Raw genomic sequence first — 20044 nt, 5'->3', positions numbered from 1 at the left:
GGAAAGTTTGACTCATTGGAAAAGACTCTGATGCTAGGAGGGACTGGGGACAGGAGGAAAAGGGGATGACAGAGGATGAGATTGCTGAATGGCATCTTCGGCTCGATGGATGTGAGTTTGAGTGAACTCCGGGATTTGGTGATGAACAGAGAGGCCTGGCATGCTGCAATTCATGGGATCACAAAGAGTTGGACACGACTGATCAACTGAACTGAACTGAACTGAAAGTACAGAGGGGTCTCACATAAAAGTACAGGGCACAAAGATGAGGACCACCATAGTAATGTGGGAGCCATAGGTGGACAAGGCTTTGTGCCTCCCTTCCTGACTAACATTTTTTAGGGAGCACAGAATCATCCCATAGCAGATGAGTAAGAGTGTAAAGATGACCACGGAGATTGCCCCATCGTTGGCCAGCACTGTGAGGATAGTAATGTAGGTGTCAGTGGAGGCAAGTTTTATCAAGGGGTACATCAGAAGAAGTGGTCAATGACATTGGGGTCACAATAGGGAAGGTTGTAAACAAAGAGAGGATGAAGTACCCCATGCAAAAACCCACCAATCAAAGTAAGTAGCAGTGACAGAATACAAACTCATTTATTCATGATTGTCAAATAATGCAAGAGTTTGGAGATGGCCATATAATTGTAATAGGCCATGACCACCAGGAGTATTATATCAGAATCATCAAATAAGTGCCCTGTAAAAAGTTGTATCATGCAAGATTGGAAGCAAATGATTTTCTTTTCACACAGCAAGTCTATAATCATGTTTGGAGTGACTATTGTAGAATAAACACCATCAAGAAATGATAAGTATATGTGTTAGTATACTGTATTGGTGTTTTTCTTTCGGGCTTACTTCACTCTGGATAATCGGCTCCAGTTTCATCCATCTCATCAGAACTGATTCAAATGTATTCTTTTTAATGGCTGACTAATACTCCATTGTGTATATGTTCCACAGCTTTCTTATCCATTCATCTGCTGATGGACATCTAGGTTGTTTCCATGTCCTGGCTATTATAAACAGTGCTGCGATGAACATTGGGGTACATGTGTCTCTTTCAATTCTGGTTTCCTAGGTGTGTATGCCCAGCAGTGGGATTGCTGGGTCATAAGGCAGTTCTATTTGCAATTTTTAAAGGAATCTCCACACTGTTTTCCATAGTGGTTTTACTAGTTTGCATTCCCACCAACAGTGTAGGAAGGTTCCCTTTTCTCCACACCCTCTCCAGCATTTATTGCTTGCAGATTTTTGGATCACAGCCATTCTGACTGGTGTGAAGTGGCACCTCATTGTGGTTTTGATTTGCATTCCTCTAATAATGAGTGATGTTGAGCATCTTTTCATGTATTTGTTAGCCATCTGTATGTCTTCTTTGGAGAAATGTCTATTTAGTTCTTTGGCCCATTTTTTGATTGGGTCGTTTATTTTTCTGGAATTGAGCTGCATAAGTTGCTTGTATATTTTTGAGATTAGTTGTTTGTCAGTTGTTTCATTTGCTATTATTTTCTCCCATTCAGAAGGCTGTCTTTTCACCTTGCTTATATTTTCCTTTGTTGTGCAGAAGCTTTTAATTTTAATTAGATCCCATTTGTTTATTTTTGCTTTTATTTCCAGAATTCTGGGAGGTGGCTCATAGAGGATCCTGCTATGATGTATGTCGGAGAGTGTTTTTCCTATGTTCTCCTCTAGGAGTTTTATAGTTTCTGGTCTTACATTTAGATCTTTAATCAATTTTGAGTATATTTTTGTGTGCGGTGTTAGAAAGTGATCTAGTTTCATTCTTTTACACGTGGTTGACCAGTTTTCCCAGCACCACTTGTTAAAGAGATTGTGTTTACTCCATTGTATATTCTTGCCTCCTTTGTCGAAGATAAGGTGTCCTTAGGTGTGTGGATTTATCTCTGGGCTTTCTATGTTGGTTCCATTGATCTATATTTCTGTCTTTGTGCCAGTACCATACTGTCTTGATGACTGTGGCTTTGTAGTAGAGCCTGAAGTCAGGCAAGTTGATTCTTCCAGTTCCATTCTTCTTTCTCAAGATTGCTTTGGCTATTCGAGGTTTTTTGTATTTCCATAGAAATCTTGAAATTATTTGTTCTAGTTCTGTGAAAAATATCACTGGTAACTTGATAGGGATTGCATTGAATTTGTAAATTGCTTTGGGTAGTATACTCATTTTCACTATATTGATTCTTCTGATCCATGAACATGGTACATTTCTCCATCTATTAGTGTCCTCTTTGATTTCCTTCATCAGTGTTTTATAGTTTTCTATATATAGGTCTTTTAGTTTCTTTAGGTAGATATATTCCTAAGTATTTTATTCTTTTCTTTGCAATGGTGAATGGAATTTAGAAAGATGGCAATGATGACCCTGTATTCAAGATAGCAAAAAAGACTCAGATGTGTATAGCGGACTTTTGGACTCAGAGGGAGAGGGAGATGGTGAGATGATTTGGGAGAATGGCATTGAAACATGTATAATATCATGTAAGAATCGAATCACCAGTCTATGTCCGATGTAGGATACAGCATGCTTGGGGCTGGTGCACGGGGATGACCCAGAGGGATGTTGTGGGGAGGGAAGAGGGATGGGGGTTCATGTTTGGGATCGCATATACACCCGTGGTGGATTCATGTCAATGTATGGCAAAACCAATACAGTATTGTAAAGTAAAATAAAGTAAAAATAAAAATTAAAAGAAACTCCTGTGTTGATACTTTTAAAATCAGCCTTTATGTTGATGTATGGCAAAACCAATACAATATTGTAATGTAATTAGCCTCCAATTGAAATTAATTTATACTAAAAAAATAAAGAAATGGTAAGTAGCCAATAAAGACGTACATAGGGAAATGCATAGTAAGATTGAACACCACAGTCAAGACAATGAGTAGATTGCCCATCATTGTTGCCATGTAGATGAGCAAGAAGACAACAAATAATGTTCTCTGACCCTGGACACTCTGAGTGAGCCCCAAGAGGACAAATTTAGTTACATTATTCCTTTGTTCCATAGGTTCTTCTGTAGTTCTTATTTCAGAGTTCGGGGGAAAATTACCTTCAAATGCAATTATTACTAGAGGATTTCTGAAGTCTTAAGTTAAATTGTTTATTCATTCAAACACTGAACCTTAATGTTTGTTATTATGCAATACTGTCAGATATTATAAGGTTGATCAAAACATTGTCTTGATCTCAAAAATCTTATAGAGTGGAAAATAATTGAGATATATATACATGGGAAAAAGGACACAGTATTAAATAAAATAGGTGCCACAACTAGCTTTCCATCTGGAAGCTAATGAAATAGCAAAGATAGTTAATATTTTATATAAAATAACTGAATAAAATTTTAGTTAAAATGTAAAGCAAGATTTTCTTTATTTTATATTCAATTTATTAAAGATGTGATTGTCTCCATTCCAGAGGTAGACGAATCTTCTTAATCGATCACTGAAATTGCAAATTGATATATTTGACAGTTTGATATTTCTGTTTTGGATTTAGGAAAGGATCTAATAACATCAACTGAAAAAAGTATTAATTGCTTGAAAAATAATTTATGTTTTAGGGAGTATACATAGAGTAAATTTCTAAAATAGACACATATCTATAAGCAACTTGTGAATAAGATTATAAATAAAAATATAAAAATATTTAAAGGAAGAATACATCTAAATGACCAGCAAACATACAATCAGATGTGGAAACTCACCTGTGAATAGAAAAGTATAAAATGCAGTAGTAGGTTGCTTCCTGCCATATTACCTTGGTTTCTTTAATGTTACTGAATCAACATTTACAGATGCTACATCATCTTTTAATTTTGAAGTTTAACAAAAAATGTTTAGAGAATACAGTAAATGAATCTAATATCAAATTTATAAATATCTGTCCATGAAAATGTTCCTAAATAGTAACACTTGAGATTAATTTCTATTAAAATTTTATGTTATAGAAGGAAATTTTATTTCAGAGAATTAGAACATGAAGATATCTAAAAAGTGTATTACAAAATTTTATTTTTGGTGATCACAAAAGATTCATAACATGGTTGATTATGAAAATCAGAAAGGAAAACTCATAAAAGACCGAATTCTCACACCACCAATGTACTCTTGCAAAATGGAAAGCCTAAGGCAGAATCTTGTGTAAAGTACAGTTCCAGTTTACCTGCATAAGAAAACGATCATGCAATCCATGTTCTGGGCTCTGATGCTTTCTCCTTTTCCCATCATAACTGATGCCAGCTCTATGAAGACAAAAAGTCAGATACATTCATTATCATTTCCCTTTTAACTCTTTCCATGTGACCAACTCTTTCCATGTTTACAGAAAATCTTATTCATCTCAGTATTTCAGAAAGACACTACCTTTCAAACTATTTGGATTTTCAATATGAATATGAATATCCTATTGCCTAAAGAATTCTGACTCTTAACTGTGAAGAGAGACTCAAAATATTCATAGTTATCAGGATTTTTCCTAAACACCAGTGTTAAATCAACATTTTAATTGGAGAGAAAACTAGACTTCCCTGGTGGCTCAGAGGTTAAAGTGTCTGCCTGGAATGCAGGAGACCTGGGTTTGATCCCTGGGTTGGGAAGATCCCCTGGAGAAGGAAATGGCAACCCACTCCAGTACTCTTGCCTGGAGAATCCCATGGAGGGAGGAGCCTCGTAGGCTACAGTCCATGGGGTCGCAACGAGTTGGACACGACTGAGTGACTACACTTTCATTTACATAAAAATGTTGCTCTATATATTTTATACCAATGAAAGTAAAATAGTGAAATAACATTTATAGTTATTTGATTCTCAATCAGTTTTAGTGTCTTCTCTTCAGTGTTGAACTTTGGTTTTCCTAAAGGATGGAGAAAAATTTCATATACATACTTGATTATGATTTGAGTCTACTGTTTAAATTCATAAAAGTCTGTCATGTGAAGTGAGGGAAAATGTCCATAAATACCTTATCTACATTGAAAAATCACACATATTATTGAGTCATTCAATTGGTGCCTCTCCAGGGATAATTTTGGACTAATTAAATTCCTTGGCAAACCATAATCATAACTTTGATAGTACATTCTTTACCTCCAGAGATGCCACCAAAATAATTATCATCTGGAACAAGACTTAGAGAAACCTGTTCTCTAGGGGAAAAGTTATAAAAATTTTTTTTTGAGGTCATTTCATCCAGATGGAAAAGACCAATATGGACAGAAGTACAATATCTAAAAACTTCCTTGATTAAATTACGGCTTACAAAATAGGTAAACTTATTTAAGTTTAAACTCTTTCATTGAAGATTATATCTGACTGGATTTCCAGAGAATGATGGATGCTGATACCAGAACAAGTCATTCAAAATCTGTTTCAAATGATGTACTTTGTCATAAAATTTCAGAAAGGCAAGTTGATAAAACTGATGCTAGTAAGGAAGTGGGGATAAAGAAAATATTTGTGGAACTATTATTCCATTCATCTGAAAGTATTCATTAACCAGACACCACATTCCAAAGGATTTATACAGTGTAGATAGAGAGATATATGGATAGGTTGATAGGTAATGCACTACAGTTATTTTATATATATATATATATATATATATATATATATATATATATATATATATATAAATTTTACTTATAATACTATATTGGTTTTGCCATACATCAAGATGAATCCGCCATGGGTGTACACATGTTCCCAATCCTGAACCGCCCTCCCACCTCCCTCCCCATACCACCTCTCTGGGTAATACAGTGCACCAGCCCCAAGCATCCTGTATCCTGCATCGAACATAGACTGATGATTCATTTTTTATATATTATATATGTTTCAATGCCATTCTCCCAAATCATCCCACCTTCTCCCTCTCCCTCAGAGTCCAAAAGTCTGTTCTATACATCTGTGTCTCTTTTGTTTTCTCGCATGCAGGGTTATCATTACCATCTTTCTAAATTCCATATATATACTGTATTGGTGTTTTTCTCTCTGGCTTACTTCACTCTGTATAATCGACTCCAGTTTCATCCACCTTATTAGAACTGATTCAAATATGTCCTTTTTAATGGCTGAGTAATACTCCATTGTGTATAGGTACCACTGCTTTCTTATCCAAGCAATAAATGCTGGTGAGCGTGTGGAGGAAAGGGAACCCTCTTACACTGTTGGTGGGAATGCAAACTAGTACAGCCACTATGGAGAACAGTGTGGAGATTCCTTAAAAAACTGCAAATAGAACTGCCTTATAATCCAGCAATCCCACTGCTGGGCATACACACCAAGGAAACCAGAATTGAAAGAGACATGTGTATCCCACTGTTCTTTGCAGCACTGGTTTTAATAGCCAGGACATGGAAGAAATCTAGATGTCCATCAGCAGATGAATGGATAAGAAAGCAGTGTTACCTATACACAATGGAGTACTACTCAGCAATTAAAAATAATAAATTTGAATCTGTTGTAATGAGGTGGATGAAACTGGAGTTGATTATACAGAGTGAAGTAAGCCAGAAAGAAAAACACCAACACAGTATACCAATGCTTGTATATGGAATTTAGAAAGATGGTAGCGATAACCCTGTATGTGAGACAGAAAAAGAGACACAGATGCATAGAATAGTCTTTTGGACTCTGAGGGAGAGGGAGAGGGTGGAATGATTTGGGAGAATGGCACTGAAACATGTATAATATCATATATGAAATGAATCGCCAGTCCAGGTTTGATGTATGATACTGGATGTTTGGGGCTGGAGCACTGGGACAACCCAGAGGGATGGTATGGGGACGGAGAAGGGAGGGGGGTTCAGGATGGGGAAAACATGTATACCTACGGCAGATTCATGTTAATGTATGGCAAAACCAATGCAATATTGTAAAGTAATTAACCTCAAATTAAAATAAATAAATTTATATTTTAAAAAAAGAAAGAAAATTCTCATAATGGCAGTTTCCATTCTCTATGGAGAGAAGTGTATTCAATAGCTGGCCAGAATGTGAAGAATGTTTCCAAGTCTTACTTTGATGCCTAAGAGAGAGGGGAAGGGCGGCTCTGGCATATGAAGTCAAACCTTTTTCCTAATGTTTCTCAAGGACTGTCTTCAAATTGGTCCCTAAAATAAAGAAAAAAGCAAACTTTCTTGCTTAACTTCCAACTGGAATTTAAAGAGGTTTCCCTGTGAGGTCATAAGCCTGGATGACTACCTCTCAGTCCCCCTCAAGGTTTAGCAATTTCCCATCTTAATGATTTTCCAAGACACAGTTATCTGTGGCTTGACTTACTTAAATGTTTTTAAAATTGTATGGCCTCTGCCAATTCAAGACTTTTTTTTTTTCTTTTTTATATAATCCTAGTGTTTGTATTTAAAGATTATTTCATTTTCCTTCATATTCAGAAATGGAAAACTTTCTATTGGGTTGACTAAAAAGTTTGTTCAGATTTTTCTTTAAGCTGTTATCGAATAGATCATAGTGTGAGACATAATATAGTGTCTCTGTAGAATTGGGATAAAATGCTTGTGTGCATTAAATGCAAAAAGGTGAGTTCTGGGACTAGGCAAAGCATCAGACAATGAAAACACCCCCCATTTCACGACAAGAATGAAATTGTATTGATTAAAGAACAACAAACTTTAAAAATGTACCAAAACGTGTACATTATTCCAAGATGTTATTTTCTTCTCTCAGTGCCTGACCCTGATAAACCATGACTTTAAAACGAAGTGGATTTTTCACCATTGAGGACAATGTTTGCTGTGGGTTTGTCATATATAGCTTTTATTATGTTGAGGTATGTTCCTTCTATTCCTGCTTTCTGGAGAGTTTTTATCATAAAAGGATGTTGAATTTTGTCAAAGGCTTTCTCTGCATCTATTGAGATAATTATATGACTTTTATTTTTCAATTTGTTAATGTGGTGAATTGCATTGATTTATTTGCGGATATTGAAGAATCCTTGCATCCCTGGGATAAAGCCCACTTGGTCATAGTGCATGATCTTTTTAATGTGTTGTTGGATTCTGAATGCTAGAGTTTTGTTAAGGATTTTTGCATCTATGTTCATCAGTGATATTGACCAGTAGTTTTCTTTTTTTGTGGCATCTTTGTCAGTTTTGGTATTAGGGTGATGGTGACCTTATAGAATGAGTTTGGAAGTTTACCTTCCTCTGCATTTTCTGGAAGAGTTTGAGTAGGATAGGTATTAGCTTTTGTCTAAATTTTTAGTAGAATTCATCTGTGAAGCCGTCTGGACCTGGGCTTTTGTTTGCTGGAAGATTTCTGATTACAGTTTCAATTTCCATGCTTGTGATGTGTCTGTTAAGATTATCTATTTCTTCCTGGTTTGCTTTTGGAAAGTTGGGATGACCCAGAGAAATGATATGGGGAGGATGGTGGGAGGGGGGTTCAGGATTGGGAACTCGTGTACACCCGTGGCAGATTCATGTCAATGTATGGCAAAACCAATACATTATTTTAAAGTAAAATAATAATAATAAACAAAAAATAAAGAGCAAAAATAAATAAATAAATAAAACAAAGTGCACAGTTTCTAGAGACTAAAGGAATTATTCTCTTTTCATTTTTTTTGAGGAAAAAAAAAAGGTGCAAGGAATGATAGGTCTGTTTATTCTGATGGAATGCAGCATTAGGATTGGGAAACTCTAGACTTATTTTACAAGGTCCCTGCAGAGACAGACCACAGTGAGGAGTTTGTTGCCCTCTATACTCTTTTACCCCATAGAAAGAAGCAGTTCTGAAATGATTCATCAGAAAAGTGAAAGCCTGCAAGTGCCTAGGTTTCATTTGACTATGGTGTTAAGGGGCAAGTGTTAACCATCTGACAGCAGCCCACACTCCTGAAGGCGATGGTATTTTGAAGTTATGACTCAATCACAGGACTCCAGCTATTAATCCTAGAACCCTGGTTCTTACTTGAAAGCACACTTAGCATCTTCTACTTTATTCCATATTTTCCTTTGCTTAATTGTTTATTATTTGTTTCTGTTAGAGGAAGTGAGTGGGACAATACTGAAATAATAGTGTTAAGATGGAGTGGGAAAGATCATATAACAAGCAAGGTATCTATGAAAAAAGTAAGGTGAACTTAAAAACTTTAAAATCAGAGAAAGAAAAGGATGCACAGAGAAAAGCACAAAAATAAGGGAATGAGGCAGAGGGAAGATAAGTGACAAGATGCCCTTCTAGGATTTATCCAATAGTACACACTTCCTGACAGATCAAAGTTCCTGACAGATTAAAGTTCCACCTTCATCATTAATTAAATTACAAAATGTGTATCTCCAAAGATATATGGCTCAATTTTGGGCCATTTCTTCTGTTCTTTAGAATTCTTCTTAACTGGGCACACACACACAAAAAAAAAAAAAAAAAAACAAAAAAAGGCTTTATGATATGCCTGTCTTTTGGTAAGTCTAGTCCCCTATCTCTATTCTTTTCATATTGTTTATCATCAAGGCTATGCAAATCCAGGCATACTCCCTTATAAATATTAGAGCTGGATTATCAATTTCCATGAAAATATAATTTGTCATTTAGGGATATGCTATTAGTTCATCACAGAGCAGCAGTCTCTTAAATCAGGGTCTGTCTGGGATGTACAAAATAAGCCATATAATTTGTAAAGAACTCCTCTATAATAATATGACTAAACTATATTAAAAAATTAATGGATGTGTGAGATATAGTAATTTAGTGCCTGAAACTTAGAATCACAGGTAAAGAGGATGTATTATGTATTTTTTTAAATCAAATAAGAGCACAGAAAGAAACTTTCTGGTGTCCAAACATCTCTTCCTGTTCAGTTCTAGAACCTACTTCCTCCTGTTCTCTTTAGAATCCTTGTATTTTGGAATAATGCCTCTGAAGTTCCTTTTTACCATATGTTTATTATGCTTTATATCATAAATGATAAGCTTCATTGTTTATTGGACTTTCCACAGTTATTGCTGGCCAATTATTTTCTCAACAATATTTCCTTATTAATGAGCACAAGTTGTGAGGACTAAAGCCTGATGTAAAATGTGAACACTAATTCATTTCCTGGTCGTACTAGGAATTGTGCAGTGGAAATAAAGAATTACTCAGCTTCCAACCGTGTCATCCTTTAAATTCCTTAGGCTATTATCACTGCATTCCTAGAAGGTGATATTTTCAACACTGACCACAGCCTGCCTCCCACTCACCACCACCAGTAGGCACAATAGGTGAAAGACCTGACTGCAGACAAAGAAAAGCAGTCTCATACATGCTAGTTATATTCCTCATCACTCATGGTTTAGCACCAGCACAGGAAAACACAATGCCACCACATCCATGGAAGCAGGAGAGGACCAGTTCCACAATATAGAGCAATGTAGAGCCTTTGCAGGAGTTAAGCACAGCAGCCTCTGAACAACTGACAGATGCATAGCATAGAGACTAAAGAAGCACTGGGATGACCTTCTTGGGTGTCAGTAGGAAAAATAAACAGGATATAGGATATGAGCCTATACCAGTGTATATGGTGGTACTGCAGTCAGCCATGGACAGGTGAGAGCCAAGAAGGGCCAAACACCTGGCCCAAGTCAAGGGTCAGAAAGGGACCACATATAATTTAGATCTTTAATGGGTCTTGTGTCCCCCAAGTCAGCAATGTGAACACCATTCTAGTAATAAATTGAATACAATATCATAAGAAAAAAAAAAAAAAAAGAACCAGCTAGTGGAAGCTATTTGCTTGCTAAACTGCCCTTCTGGAACCAAGGTCCTGACCATGGGGCCATATATAGCTTCATAGGTGAAGAATACAGAGCCTTGGAGAATACCTGGTGGACCCCATGGGAGGGATAGAGAATCAGAGATAACCCAGAAGGGGAAACACAGATAAGAGAGCCGTACAGTCTAACCCTGGCTGGAACATCCCACTAGAAGGTATTTCCTAGTCCCAGATACTGGAAGAGCGTTTAGAAAAATTCTCAGAAGACCTTCAACATACGGAGAGAAGAATAGTGGCCCTGCTTGCCTGGGCTCAAGGGCAGTACTACCTAAAATATCGGCTCTTCCCACTTATAACTGTAAAGTAAATTAGCTATGCTGATGACTGGAACAAATTATACCATGCAGAGACAAATATACAATGCACAGCCCAAGTAAAGACTCTACAGCAAGGACACACTGGCCAGTATGAGGGACAGACTGGTGCCAGTAAGGGGTCACTCATAAGAGTTAGGTTCAGAGAGATAGCAGGCAGCCAGTTAGAGCCACCTGGATTTACTAATTGTAAGAATTTTAGATTTTACCCTGAGTGACATGGAGAGGACTTGTAAAGTGTGATACAATCTGACTTACTAGTTTAATGGATAATAGTGAGTGTTGTATTGAGGATAGACTACTAGAACAGTAGATGCCAAAATTAAAACAGGAAGAGTAAGAATGAAGTGAAAGAGGAGAGTGAAAAAATGGGCTTAAAACTCAACATTTAAAAAACTAAGATGATGGCATCTGGTCCCATCAATTCATGGCAAATAGATATGAGGAAATGGTGGACAGAGTGATAGACTTTTTCTTCTTGGGCACCAGAATCACTGCAGAGGGTGACTGTAGCCAAGAAATTAAAAGATGCTTGCTTCTTGGAAGAAAAGTTGTGATAAACCTAGATAGCATATTAAAAAGCAGAGAGATTACATTGCAAAGGTCTGTCTAGTCAAAGTTATGATTTTACCAGTAGTCATATATGGATGTGAGTTGTCCATAAAAAAGGCTGAGCATCGAAGAATTAATGCTTTTTAACTGTGGTGTTGGAGAAGACTCTTGAAAGCCTGTTGGGTTTCAAGGAGATCAAAACAGTTCATCCTAAAGGAAATCAACTCTGCATATTCATTGGAAGGACTGATGTTGAAATTGAAGCTCCAATACTTTGGCCACCTGATGTGAAGAGCCAACTCATTAGAACAACCCTGATTCTGGGAAAGATTGAAGGCAGGAGGAGAAGGGGATGACAGAGGATGAGATGGTTGGATGGCATCACCGACTTGATGGACATTAATTTCAGCAAGCTCCAGGAGATGATGAAGGACAGGGAAGCCTGGTGTGCTGCAGTCCATGGGGTCACAAATAGTCAGACACAACCGAATGACTGAACAACAGCAAAATGTTTTGAGGCATTTCAATAATTCAGGTGAAAAATGATAGTAGTTTGATACTAGGTAACAAGTCTAAAGGCTTTCCCTGTGGCTCAGTAGAAAAGAATCTGCCTGCAATGCAGGAGATGTTGGTTTGATCCCTGGCTCAGGAAAGTCCCCTGGAAGAGAGCATGGCAACCCACTCCAGTATACTTGCCAGGAAAATTCCATGGACAGAGGAGCCTGGTGGGCCAAAGTCCCTAGGTTTGCAAAAGTTGGACATAATTTGGCCACTAAACCACCACTACTACCACAGAAGTTTGAGCCAAAAAGATTTTCTGATAGATGTGAGGTGAAAATGAGAGATCAGATATGCCACTGGCTGAGACAGAGAATGATGTAACTGAAGTAGGTTTGGGGAAGAAGGAAGAACCAGGGCACAGCTTTAGCCTTATTTGCTTTAAGAAATCTGTTAGTCTCAGGAGGAATACTATGGAGGAACTTAAATTTCCAGGTTTCAACCTCAGGAAAGCCATCTGACCTGGAGTTAATTTGAGAATTGTGGTCTTTTAAAGAGAGTGTGCCAAAGAAGACTGGGTGAAATGTTGCTGATGGATTTCGTAATATGAGAAGCAAGTGATGAGTGCTGTATCTAGTGGCATAGAGGTCACAGATGACATTGAAAAGAGCATTTTCAGTGTTAATATAATAACTGAAGTGTGAATGAATATGGTTAAAGAAAATAGAAGGAGAGAAATTGGAGACAGGTATTACAGAATCCTCTGATTTTTGTTATAAAGCAAAGAGAATGAAATGAGGTCATAGACAATAAAAGAAATGGGATCAAGAGATTTTATTTTTAAGGATGAGCTAGATAATATATTAGTTCTTTGCTGAGGTAAAATGATTCAGAAAAAGGAAATGCAGATGAATTAATATGGATAGAAGATATTTTTGACCAATGTTTTCATGTGAAGTTTAAGATGAAATCCAGTGTGCATGATGTTGGTTGCTTTGGATAAAACAGAAAATTCATTTAGAAGAATCAAGAGGTTATCATATAACTGAATGTTAGTCATGGACGGAGGAGCCTGGTAGGCTGCAGTCCATGGGGTCGCTAGGAGTCAGACAGGACTGAGCGGCTTCACTTTCACTTTTCATTTTCATGCATTGGAGAAGGAAATGGCAATCCACTCCAGTATTCTTGCCTGGAGAATCCCAAGGATGGGGGAGCCTGGTGGGCTGCTGTCTATGGGGTCGCACAGAGTAGGACACGACTGAAGCGACTTAGCAGCAGCAGCAGCAGTCACTCAGTTGTGTCTTACTCTTTGCAACCCCATGTGCTTTAGCCCACCAAGCTCTTCTGTCCATGGAATTCTCCTGGCAAGAATTCTAGAGTGGGTAGCCATTCCCTTCTCCAGGGGATCTTCCCTACTCAGGGACTGAACCCAGGTCTCCTGCACTGAAAGCAGATTCTTTCCCATCTGAATCACCAGGGAAGCCTTTATGTAACTAAATGGGTGCTGGCAAATGAGAAGATAAAGTTGTAAGAGTCTGGAGAAATTTCTTCTGATGGCTTACATTTTCTAACTGAAATAGGAATTAAGTTCATCTAATGTTTCCCAGTAAGTCTGATGCTTGCAGCAGTTTTTTTTTGACCAATACTCTCTTTCAAATTAAAGAACCATTTTATTCCTACACTTTGATATTTTTGTATCGTGAGTAGTATCGAATTTTTTGATATAGATATCATATGGTTTACAATCTAATATTAGCAACAGCAAGTTTCTATAAAAATAAGCAGTAAGGCCAAGGATTATTTCAAAAGATAAAACAACATCATCCATTGAGCTGCTAAATAAATGATTATTGAGTAAAGCTATTTCATGTGAAATAATTAATGGGACCTATAGAACAGATTAGAGAAAAATATTGTGGCATCTAAATGACAGGAAATAATTTCTGCTTGAATGGCCAGAAGAGCTTTTACCTAATAATAGAAGGGATAAATTATATATCTAACCTTGCTGCTGGAAAATTACAAAAATATTACAAATATTTAATGTTAGGGATCTCATTGTGATCTTCCCTATTCTTTAATCCCACAATTAAACAGAAAAAAAAAAGATCCTCAAATGTTCTTACACAGTTCAAAGTTATAACACTGCCATGAATTTTTTCTTCTTCTTTGACATGAAGCAGGCAAAAGAGTTGTAAAGTGAATCTAGAAATTCAAATTTTAAATATTGTAAGCCAGCAGTAAATATTACATTCTTCCATTGATGCAGCAAAATTCAAATGGAAGTTCTGTGCAAAGATGTTTGACAGCAATTTTCTATGTCATCCATAAGCTCATGAAGAGTTTGATTTTTAATTATTATTCTAATAAAGTTATTTTGAAGTCCATGTTCTTTTCAAACCTGAGATTTAGAAAATAGTAGGTTCTTTCATCATGGGTCTGGCTGCCTTTTACATTTCACCTTCTACCACCTTCTACCAGATTTTCTCCTGTCCTCTGTGTACAGATTACCTTGACCTTCACTTCAGGGTGGTTCCTATCTTAGTGTTTACCCCCAAGCTTTTCTCTTGCCTTGAATGTTCTTCCCACTGATGTAATTAAGGATGGTCCTATCTCATCATTCAGACCTCAGTTTTGAAGTACACTCTCAGAAAACCCCTCTTTGTTCACCTCACTAGAGCTATCCAGTCACATGTGTGTCACTTCATTAAATTTTTCTGAATATCAGTTATCAACTTATGACCTTATTTTCATTTTAATATCATCTTCTTTAGTATCTTTAACTTCTGGAGAAAGTAAACTCCAGGAAAAAAGTCAAATATATTGCCTTAGTCATTACTGTACACCTCAATCCTATAAGAGTATCTGATGCTTCATTCTAACTTGGCAAAGGTTCTTCAAAAAGTATATGTACTTCACAGTTATTGAAAATAGTTCACAATTAATGTAAAATACCTTTGCACATACACATTCTGTGTTTAAAGATAAACTACTGTTTTATATGTCATGCTTGTATGAAATAATAAACTGATACTGTAATTATTATCATCATATACATCAAATATTTTTAAAAAGTAAGAAAACAATAATGGAACACTGCTGCTGCTGCTGCTGCTGCTGGTAAATCGCTTCAGCCATGGCCGACTCTGTGCGACCCCAGAGGCAGGCAGCCCACCAGGCTCCCCCATCCCTGGGATTCTCCAGGCAAGAACACTGGAGTGGGTTGCCATTTCCTTTTCCAATGCATTAAAGTGAACACTAGGTTAGACTAAAATCTAAGTCTTCCCATATACCTATTTAAGCAATGCAGTTTTGAAAAGTATCAATGTGTCTCTAGTGACAAAGAAAGCAAGATCTGGAAGAAATAAAGTCTTTTGCATTTAGAAACTAAACTCTCAGATTTAACAGCGAGGATAGTTTTCCCCATAGTTTAAGAAAAAAAAAATGTCTATATAGAATACTCTTGAGAGTCACTTGAACTGCAAAGAGATCCAACCAGTCCGTTCTGAAGGAGATCAGCCTTGGGATTTCTTTGGAAGGAATGATGCTAAAGCTGAAACTCCAGTACTTTGGCCACCTCATGCGAAGAGTTGACTCATTGGAAAAGACTGTGATGCTGGGAAGGATTGGGAGCAGGAGGAGAAGGGGACGACAGAGGATGAGATGGCTGGATGTCATCACTGACTCAATGGACGTGAATCTGAGTGAACTCCAGGAGTTGGTGATGGACAGGGAGGACTGGCGTGCTGCGATTCATGGGATTGCAAAGAATCGGACCCGATTGAGCGACTAAACTGAACTGAGTTGCTCTCTTCTCATAAAGGATTACATAACTTCAAGATATAGACAAACATATTCTGAATTATGCTGACATGGCTATTTCTTTTTCAACTCATATAAAGGAGGAAAAAAAAGTAGTAGAGAATGTTTGTAGTGGTGTCTTCCATATTAAACAATAAACTACTAACTTGAAATTACACTGCCTTCTAGAACTTCCAAAAAGGACATTTGGAAGCAAGAAAACCATAGGAAGATTCTATCTTCCAAAAAAGATAGGAAGATTCTATCACCTAAAGAGTTAATATTTATGCATTCTCCCTTACTTTGTACCCAAATCTATTTCTTTTATACTTATATTCATTCAGCAGTATTTATTGAGCACCAAGTGACTGGAAGTGTTGTACATGTAGCATGAATGAATAAACCCAATGCCTCCCCTTACAGGGATTATAATCTTATGGGGGAAACAGAGAAAATTAAAATAAAGAAACAATTTTTTAAGTACAGCTTCTGATCATTAATGTGAAGGATATAACCAGATGGAGAAGTAGGGAAAAATAGAAGGGGATGACTAGAAAAAGTCATCAGGGAAAATTTGTCTAACAAGATGGGAACTCTTCTGAAAGTAGATAAAATAAGATGGAACAGGACAAGCAAAATTGCTGGGAAGAGAATTCCAGCAGTAAATAGAATCAGATAAACAAAAGTTCTGAATTGAGGAAGACTTGAATTATGCAAAAGACAGGTTAAAAAGGAAGAGAGAGACAGAGAGCCTTAAGAAAAGGGTTGAAATATAAAATGCACTTGAGACGTAGACAATACCTAACTTTATTACCTTAAATTGATTTGCATTCTTAACCAGATTTGCATTATTTGTTGTGTTCCAAGTGGGTTATAATGAATGGGAGGTAAGATCTCACTGTCCTTCAGGAAAGAATTGCTCTTAGTATGTAAGCTAATAACCACACAAGGCCTCTTGTTTCATCCACAATTTCCTCATGGCATTTTTTACCTCTGTGTTCCTCAAGGTGTAGATCAGGGGATTTAACATGGGAGAAATGATGGTAAAAGACACAACCATCACCTTGTCTATGGGGTAGGTGGCCACAGGCCTCAAATTCAAAAACATACAAGGCACAAGAAACATAATGACCACCATGAGGTGGAAGCCACAGGTGCAGAGGGCTTTACGCCATCCTTTGGAGCTGAAGGACTTCACAGAGCAGAGAATGACCATGTAGGAGGTGATGAGAATCAGGAATATGGTGACACACATTACCCCACTGTTGAGGATGAGTAAGAGGCCCAGGTTACCGGTGTCCATGCAGGCCAGTTCCAACAGTGGGAACAAATCACACGTAAAATGATCAATGATGTTAGGGCCACAGAAGAGTACTTGATACATAAAGAGAAGTTATATTGTTGCATGTATGCACCACCCCCCCCAGCCAAGCCAATCCCAGCAAAAGGCAGCACATCTGAGGCCTCATGATGGTCACGTAGTGAAGAGACTTACAGATGGTGACTGAGCGGTCATAGGCCATCACTGTGAGAAGGATGATGCCCACTCCACCAAAGAAGTGGTCAGCAAAGAGCTGGACCATGCAGCCTTCCAGGGAGATGGCAGAGAGGGAGATGCTATTAGAAAGGGAGTCCACAATCACCTTGGGGGCAATGGCAAAAGAGTAGGTGTCATCCACAAGGGGTAAAAAGGTAAGGGAAAAGTACATGAGTGATCTCAGACTCTGACTTGTGACCATAGTCACCACAATGAGGAAGTTTCCCCAAATGGTAAACACATACTCGATTAGAAACACAGCAGAGAGGATTTTCTGCAGCTCTGGATTCTTTGTAATGCCCAAAAGGATGAATTCTGTCACATTGTTGGGATTCCCTGTTTACTATGGGCTGATGTAAGCTTCTTTCTAATCTGAAGAGTCTACAAAATAATATTATTTGTAGTTAGTAATCATTGAATGTGTTGGACATTATTTGCATTGTTACACCCTCCTCCCTACCTTTTTCTCCAGCCATCTGTACAACAACCAGCTGATAATAATTGTATCCTGATAACAGCTTGATCCTTGTGATTCTCTCTGCAACACCTCTCACCAGTGTATCTCCTGCTTTCCTTCCTGACACTTGCTGGTTGAGACACTTAAAAGATTCTGTTTCATCAATCACATGGTATTTTAAAGAATTATCATATCTTAAGGCAGACTCTTTGCAACTGCACAGACAGCAGCCCATCAGGCTCCTCTGTCCATGGAAATCTCCAGGCCATAGTACTAGAGTGGGTAGCCATTCCCATCTCCAGGGGATCTTCCAGAGCCAAGGATACAACCCAGGTCTCCTGCATTGCAGGCAGATTCTTTACCATCTGAGCCACCAGGAAAGCACTTTATTTGTATATTATTTTATAAGGAAAACCTAGATCATCAGTAGATAGGAGCCAGGGGATCAATGGATTCACTTACATTCATTCCTTGTCTTGCTCACCCCCATTTACAACCTTCATTCTGTTTTCCAAAATGAACCACTTACCCACAAGGCCTTCTCTCAGCCTATGCCTTTTAGAAATCTCATGTTAAGAATCTGAACTTATGTTATCACTAGACACACCTAATAGCCAATAATTTAGAAAGTTTCCTATAAATTGTCATTCATTTATTCTGTATACTTACTTAGCACCTACAATGTGTTAGCTGAAAAACTTCCAGGTTAGGTAAGTCATGTTCCACCAAATATCAAATGCTGTGCTGTGTGCAAAGTCGTTTAATTAAATTTAATAACATTCATAGAACTGAATCCATGCAAAGGGAACTGCATTGAACCGTGGGGCCCAGGCAAACCGGTTCCAGACCTTGCTTCCAGAAATGAAAGAGTGCTGCTCTCAGAGCCTGGTCGCTATTCCCCCGACAGTCAGGTTGAAGAATCCCAGTAACTTTCTTTTGTCTTTGCTGGTTTTATTCCCAAACATTCATTAGCCAAAATCAAGAGCTTCTCCATTCCTTAGAATTCCAAGTTCAGTGTCAGTCACTGCCATAAGACTTTCTTTGTAATAACGTCTATTTCTTTCCAGTGTGCCTGTGAAATACCATTGCTCATAAGATGTTTACATAAAACCTACACTGTATATATTTCTCACTTAATAACATGTCTGATAGTGCAAGGGACACAATTCGGCACCTTCTCCAAAAGAGGGAGAGAGAATGAGCTCTCCTGAAGCAATGCATGTACAAAATAACTTTCAGAAGGGAAAATATCAGTATGACATGCAGACTTCAGAAAAGATAATATAAGCTAGTCTTTGACACAAGAATTTAGACAATTCTAAATTTATAAAGTTATAATATAGAGAATGAACAAGGGCAGTGGCATGGTTAAGGCACAGAGAAAGAAGCATGAATACATGGTGTGTAGAATCAAATTATATGGATTTTGAGGTGAGAAAAGCTAGGTTTCATTATGGACCTTCCAGGGATGTATCAATAACTAACCATATATCAATTGCTTTTCTCAGGGTTGTTATATGAAACAAATTAATTTCCTGGGAGTATAGTTTAAATGTTAATATTAAACCTTATAGTCATTAAAATGCAATAAAAACGTGAACTTAAACTATAGCTTAAATATTTTTTTTTTTTGTTTAATATAACAATGCCCTGGTATATGTTGTGTGTCTCATGAAATTTAGTCACACATACCCATACTAATCTCAGGTAGGAGGTATCTTAAGTAGAGATATATAACCAGACTGGAGTTCAACTGTGAATATTAAGTAAAAGCTTTAGTGGTGACACAGACAGTAAAGAATCTGTCTGCAGTGTGAGAGACCTGGGTTCAATCCCTGGGTCAGGAAGATGCCCCGGAGAAGGAAATGGCAACCCACTCCAGTATTCTTGCCTGAAGAATTCCAAGGGCAGAGGAGCCTAGCAGGCTACAGTCCATGGGGTCGCAAAGAGTTGGACACGACTGAGTGAGTAACACTTTCAACTTTCATCTTAAAGAAATCTATGTAAATACTTCATTTTTCACATTTCAGTTGATTCTTTCTTCTAAGTATCTGCAATATGTCAGACAACCTCTCTGTGCCTCAGTTTCA

At 37.5% G+C, this 20044-nt stretch overlaps 1 protein-coding gene and 1 pseudogene across 1 annotated transcript; both read right to left on the bottom strand.

The window, feature by feature from the left end:
* Positions 1–240: 240 nt before the first annotated feature.
* Positions 241–3027, bottom strand: LOC138092739 (olfactory receptor 4A15-like; annotated as a pseudogene).
* Positions 3028–16894: 13867 nt separating this feature from the next.
* LOC138092738 (olfactory receptor 4C6-like) lies at positions 16895–19650 on the bottom strand. The gene is given in 4 exon segments (XM_068988797.1): positions 16895–17374; positions 17376–17833; positions 17958–18107; positions 19647–19650. Coding segments are annotated over 4 exon segments (1092 nt in total).
* Positions 19651–20044: the final 394 nt, after the last annotated feature.

Source organism: Capricornis sumatraensis, chromosome 16 (genome assembly GCF_032405125.1).
Source record: "Capricornis sumatraensis isolate serow.1 chromosome 16, serow.2, whole genome shotgun sequence".
NCBI classification, from domain to species: domain Eukaryota; kingdom Metazoa; phylum Chordata; class Mammalia; order Artiodactyla; family Bovidae; genus Capricornis; species Capricornis sumatraensis.
Note: the sequence above shows the minus strand (reverse complement) of the source record. Positions and strands in the feature narration are given on the sequence as shown.